The 6,865-nt window shown below is 34.5% G+C and overlaps 1 protein-coding gene across 1 annotated transcript; it reads right to left on the bottom strand.

Annotated features, from left to right (window-relative positions):
* Window positions 1-3,136: 3,136 nt before the first annotated feature.
* LOC115918850 lies at window positions 3,137-6,348 on the bottom strand. Its single transcript, XM_030992554.1, has 4 exons — window positions 6,298-6,348; window positions 5,741-5,875; window positions 4,667-4,783; window positions 3,137-3,207 (listed from the first exon to the last, which is right to left on the bottom strand). The coding sequence occupies exons 1-4, from the start codon at window positions 6,298-6,300 to the stop codon at window positions 3,142-3,144; spliced, it is 321 nt and encodes a 106-aa protein (XP_030848414.1). The 5' UTR covers window positions 6,301-6,348; the 3' UTR covers window positions 3,137-3,141.
* Between the last annotated feature and the right edge of the window lie 517 nt (window positions 6,349-6,865).

Here is a 6,865-nt window from a genome sequence, read left to right as displayed (position 1 = left end):
GATCTATCTAAATATGAAAAAAATTGGGGGTATCTATCCATTCTGAAGAGTTAAAATGAATTTTGTATAGGCTTGTTTTTGCACATGTAATGTGGATAGGGATAATGCAGATCCGCGTGTGCTGTAAACTTTGACGGACGCTCATTGCGTTATCACTGGTCAGAAAAAGGTGAACAAGGTATCAAAATGCTTGGAAAAATGTGGTTGATATGATAGAGAAAATTTGGCGTTTCCATGTTGTAAAATGTCAGTACGCGCACTTACGCGCGGAAACGCGCGCAAAAAAGTGCTCTCGCGCAAAATCTTGAAAATGCTTACAATGGCCTGAAACGTGTGCAAAAAAAATTTGGAACGAATTTGAGCATTTTAAAATTTTAATGCGCGCGTACGTGCGCGTCGAGGTGCGCGCGCAAATTTTGTTGACATTTTTAGTTGAACTTTGACCTGAAGTTGATGTATACCAAATATGGTTTATTTTTGAAGACTCGTTATCGAGATATGATAATGACTTGATTTTTACAAAATGGCGCCTGGATGACGTCACGATGACCCCATGAACTTGAAAAAGGTTTCGGGAACTTGATATTATAGGGCCTAATGACTATCAGAAATTTGAAGGAAATTGACCAAGTCGATTTCGAGTAAACGTATACACAAAAAAAGTGTACGGAAGAAATAAAAATAAACTAGAAATTTAATTCGTCATGGGGACGAATTAGGTGGTCTGTCTTCAAGTCTTATAATGTATTATAATATTTACTATATTGAGAAAGGGAGAAGTTATATAGACATGTAAACAACGATGATGATGATGATGATCTTGATAGTAATGGGGATTGACGATGATGATGATGATGATGATCATGATGATGTTGATGATTATCATCAACAGACCACGATGACATCAGACTGAAAAAAATTAGAGAACATTTAGATAGTACATAGTCTCAGCTACAACATACTCAAAAATCAACAAAAATCAAGCCGAAATAACGGCGATATTGCTCGCAAAAGACAAAAATGTAGAATCCAGATTTGAGAAAAAGTCATCTCCCATAAGGATTACACGCAAAAAGTAATGGATCTAGTGATAATAGGGTAATAATAAAGTAAATATGGTTGTTTATTACATTATTTGCGATTGTACGTGTTTTAATATTCAAAGGAGATGGTAGAGTGAATGGTCAAAAAGAAAAAAAAGTGAAGAAAAAAAAATTGTTGGAGACGCCCGGACTCGAACCAGGGACCTCGAGGTCGGAAGTCAAGTGCGTTACCGATGTACCAAAACATTTCCCATAGAGATTACACGTAAACGGAAAATGGAATGCACAAATCCCACTTTGTAATTGAAATATGAGCATGATCCCGGCATCTGATCGAAAAATAAAGGGCACACTTGTGATAGCTTATTGTCTCAGCTACAACATACTCAAAGTTCAGCGTAAACAAAGCTAAAACGACGGAGATATTGCTCGCAAAAGACAGGAAGTAGAATCCAGTTTTGAGAAAAAGTCATGTCCCATAGAGAATACACGCAAAATGTGAAAAATTGACATGCCTCCTTTAATCGCAAAAATACGCCATGATGCCTTTGTCAAAATGAAATATCGTGGTGACTGCATTTGTAGAGAATTGTCTCAGCTAGATCATATCAAAATTTGAAAGAAAATTGATCAATATTGACAGAGATACAGTCTATTTTCCAGAAATCTGCTGACGTCATAATATGCAAATTGAAATTTTGAGTTCGGAGGCCATTATGATGACGTCATGAGTTAATTGAGGATCAAATGAGACATGAATTCATATCTCCAACTCATGCTTTTTCCAACCATGATATAAAAATTGGGGGTCAATGGACTATCTGAAGAGCTATTTTGATTTTTAAAATGGCATGTTTTTGATCAAATTTGCATTATATTGCCCATAGCAGCACGCGCGGATTTTGAACTTTGACGCGCGCTCACGGCCTTATGAAAGGTCAAGAGTGACTGAAATTAATGTAAATTGTCATTTACGGTAAGAGGAATCTAAATCATGTAAAAAAAATTAAATTTGACTTTTTACGCGCGCTGTGAGCGCGCGCAACGCGCGCGGGGACACTTACGGACGGAAAATTTTGAAATGCTTAAAATGACCTGAAACGTGTGCAAACAAAATTTGGGACGAATTGGAGCATTTTAAAAATTTTAAGCGGGCGTACGTGCGCGTCGAGGTGCGCGCACGGATTTTGTTGACATTTTTAGTTGACCTTTGACCGGAAGTTGATGTATACTAAATATGGTTTATTTTTGATTACTCGTTATTGAGATATGATAATGACCTGATTTTTACAAAATGGCGCCTGGATGACGTCACGATGACCCCATGAACTTGAAAAAGGTTTCGGGAACTTCATATCATAGGGCCTGATGACTAGCAGAAATTTGAAGGAAATTGACCAGGTCGAGTTCGAGTAAACGTATACACAAAAAAAGTGTACGGAATAAATAAAAATAAATAAAGAAAGAATAAAGAATAAAGAATAAAGAAAGAAAATTCTAACGAAATCAATAGGTGATCTGTCATCGACAGACCACCTAATAAAGAAAGAATAAAGAATAAAGAATAAAGAAAGAAAATTCTAACGAAATCAATAGGTGATCTGTCATCGACAGACCACCTAATAAAGAAAGAATAAAGAATAAAGAATAAAGAATAAAGAAAGAAAATTCTAACGAAATCAATAGGTGATCTGTCATCGACAGACCACCTAATAAATAAAGAAAGAATAAAGAATAAAGAATAAAGAATAAAGAAAGAAAATTCTAACGAAATCAATAGGTGATCTGTCATCGACAGACCACCTAATAAATAATAAATAAATAAAGGCAATTCTAACGAAATTATAAGGTGGTCTGTACGTTATACAGCCCTCCTGATAAATAATAAATAAATAAAGGCAATTCTAACGAAATTATAAGGTGGTCTGTACGTTATACAGCCCACCTGATAAATAATAAATAATAAAGGCGATTTTAACAAAAATATAAGGTGGTCTGTATTAGATACAGCCCACCTGATTATAATATTAACCTGTTGAAACCCACCTCAGTAAAGTACTCTTTTTGGAGGCACGTTCAAAATTATTGTTGGTAGTACTTAGTAGGCATAAGCCTGTTGATTTTGAGGGGGCTGGGCGTACACAGTAGCGGGCTGGGTTACCATCTAAAGAAAAGATACAAGAACAATAAACGTTAACAATCAACAAAATAATAAAACCGGGTGATTCTCTCATTCAAATCAGTTTACACCTAGAAAATTGCTCATTAGTTTAAAAATCATCTATGAACAGTAAATTATTATACTTGTAAATAGAGGGTTTTATCCCAAATCATTTGGTGTCATTTTTGTGTGGTATGTGTTGACGCTTGGATGAACAGGCGGCATTGTTTGCGAGAGTGCAAAAATCGACTTGCGCCAAAGTGATGCCTACAGTAGGTATTATGTTGGGATTAGCGGAGTGAGAGAATTAATTGAATTTATCAACTGAATGCATTGCATATGCTTTTTGCAGAAGCAAAGTCACATACACAAACACACACGCACATAAATGTGCGTTGATATTTGATGTTCGATATTTTATGTGTGTGGCATGATTAATTGTGTTAGGGATGTTATTTGGATCTGCTAGGACCGCATTAATACCCAAAACCCAATTGTTTTATGCTAACATCGCATAAGGAACTTTGGCGCGAGTCGATTTTGCACCCTCGCAAACAATTCCTCCTGTTCATCCAATCGTGAGCATGTACCACACAAAGTGATACTTAATGATTCGGGATAAAACACCCTTTCATGAGATGTATAATAATTTACTGTTTATAGATGATTTTTAAAATAATGAGTAATTTTCTAGGTGTAAACTTTTTTTGACTCCCACTGTATAGGCGTGAAGAAAATGGTCTAGGAACGTGATACGTAGCTGTTCTTTAACATTTTATTAGGAGCTTTCGGCTTCTGAGGCCTTCTTCGGTAATCCACACTTGACCGCACATCCCTTACTACACGTACACATATATTACATCAACTGAATAAACACACACATAGCACCGACATCCCAACACACAAGCAAGGTAAAACACTTTGAAATCGCACAATCATTTCTAAGTTTATTGCGAAGTATTTCTCGTAATAATTTTTGCTACGTTCATGATGCTTGATGACTATGCTTGAGTGATATTAAGTTTGTATGCCATGTATATTTGTTCATACAATGTATTTGTTTCTGTATATATTTGCACTTCAGAAACTGAAGAAGGCCTCACAAGCCGAAAGCTTGTAATACAATTGTAAGCTACAGCTCGTACAGCTACGTCTCACGTTCCTAGACCATTTTCTTCACGCCTACATTTTCTGGAACACCCATTGTCATGTCCGAGTTGAGTATTCTTGCACTTTTATATATATATATATATATATATATATATATATATATGTGTGTGTGTGTACATAATTTAAAAAAAGAGTTCTATTGTATATATGCAAGTATGTTTATATAGTTATATACACATATATATATATATATATATATATATATATAAACAAATCACTTGATTAAATGTAATAAATAGGACTCATAGCACTACGATGATTTTGCCAATGGCTATTTTTTGGGTTTCCTTACCAATGTAGAGGGCGGAGGGGAGGACATACCCCTGCAACAATAAATAGAGCCAACGAGAGCACTGATAAACGCCATGAAACTAAGCACAACCAACACACACATTGGAACGATGATATACTGAAAATAAAAGACGATATAATCAAATAAATTAGGCTTCCTTTCATAAGGTAATACAAAAATCCATTTCAGTCAAGTAATCAAATTTAATGCATAAATCTTTGCGCTATACATGAACTGAACTACTATTATTATTATTAATAAATTATGTCATTCACCTGTTATGAATAATTGAATTTCGATAGTCAGAATGCAAATTGAATAATACAGTAGCCTAATTGTGCTAGGTAGGACAAACAATTCGCATTCTGACAAATGAAATCAATTATTCGTAACAGGTGAATGGAATAATTTGTAACGAGGCACTTAACAAAGGTCTGTGCATTACATTGGATTATATTACGAAAATGGCATATTGGGATCTCGTATATATCTCCGTTAAGTTCATTGTTGCGAATTATTTCATTCACCTGTTGCCAGAATGTAAATATCGTGCATTTTATGTTGTAAAGTGTAATGCAAGCCATTATGTTTGTTTAGCAACAATTAATGTACGTAGCTTGTATTCTTGCTATTGACAATAATGCAATAATAGCTCGGACATAAATGAGAGCATAGTTTTTAATGCAATTTGAAAAATGTCTATAATTGAGGTTAAAAGCATTGTTTCATGATATTTCTTCAAATTAAAACAAATGATGTGCTGATTTGATTGTCAAACTAGTATGACGGGCTATTGTTTTCATTTGAATCGTTTCTAACTGAAAAAAGAAACAGGGAATCAACTCTGACAAGCAAGTATAGAAAGTCCCTCGTCTGCAAATGTGTTTTATGGTGATCACGGTTATAAATTTATTTATTTGGCATATTAATATCCTTTAAGAACAATCTTTTCACGGGACTTTCCTACAATGACATTTTTTCACATCGGAAGAAACATACGAAAGGCTCAAAACTTGTGTGTGTGTGTGCGTGTGTGTAGAAATCAATTTTCTCTTTAAGAATCATTTCTCTTACCAAACAAGCATTAAAAATTTCACAATTCTCAAAAGTGCCATTGTTCGCAAAGTAGTAAATTAGAAAGCAGTGATATCCAAGTGCTCCAAGACTAGCAATTGCCGACAGGATGCAAGCATTCAAGAAAAACGCAATCTGAAATATTTATAAGAGAGAACAATTAGATCAATCGATCATGCTTTATATATATATTTCCCCCTCCATCGTTATACGTTCCCTTAAAATTTCGCACCTAACACAGTCCATGACATATCAACCCGCCCCTGTTGACCAAGCTTATATTTAACAATGTCTATCTATGTGCGCTGTAAATTTATAGCTATTTGACATAATCAGATGATAACAAACGCTTCTTAATGATTGAAATATAAAATTGCTTGCCCCATAATGTTAAAACAATATTATGTATTCAATCATTATTACTCTTATCAGGTTTTCTGGCCAAATTCATAGCTCTTTCATTACAATAATATTCAAAGGTTAATTCAATCAACATAGTTTCTCCATCATCTATAAATCATATAATTGATTTATAAAAAGAAATATAATATAATTACCATGCATGTGTATCGGCAGATTGTTCCAAGACCATATAATGCAGTCAAAAGGTACAGCTAAAAAAGAGCAAATAAATTAACTTATGTCATGGGCGGCGAAACGTCTTTCAAAGTGTAGGTGCAACAACTAAAATGAGCACTTTCTGGAACGGGTGGCACCTACAAATTGTTATCCCAAAGCGAGATTATTTTTGTTTAGACATTGCTCTATACCCCTATATAAATTATACACATTGTAATTAAAACATTATGGGGGATGATCTTCAACATTTTCTCTTTAAATGGTCCGAGATACTGCTTCAGCACCATACTGTGCAGTTGTGTGTTATTGTCTGAAGATTCATTTGCGAGCGAGCGAAGCGACCAAACAAAAATGTAAAGATATGTGAAGTTGATTAGATCATTTTTACATAAAATCCTCAATCCTGAAGTAATTTTAAGCACAATCTTATAATAGAAGAATAGATGAAACCTTAAATATTTTACTTAATGAGATACTATAAATGCAAATGAGTGAAACGAGCGAATTCTGTTGAAATTCGAGAAGAAAAATGATGTCAGTCGCTTT

Source organism: Strongylocentrotus purpuratus, unplaced genomic scaffold, assembly GCF_000002235.5.
Source record: "Strongylocentrotus purpuratus isolate Spur 01 unplaced genomic scaffold, Spur_5.0 spur5_scaffold_20, whole genome shotgun sequence".
Lineage (NCBI taxonomy): Eukaryota > Metazoa > Echinodermata > Echinoidea > Camarodonta > Strongylocentrotidae > Strongylocentrotus > Strongylocentrotus purpuratus.
Note: the sequence above shows the minus strand (reverse complement) of the source record. Positions and strands in the feature narration are given on the sequence as shown.

Coding starts and splice junctions, on each gene's coding strand:
- LOC115918850 (XM_030992554.1), bottom strand. Junction 4,784..5,740: donor AAATTTTTAATGCTTGTTTG/GTAAGAGAAATG, acceptor TTTTATTTTCAG/TATATCATCGTTCCAATGTG. Junction 3,208..4,666: donor CCCCTCCGCCCTCTACATTG/GTAAGGAAACCC, acceptor TCTTTTCTTTAG/ATGGTAACCCAGCCCGCTAC.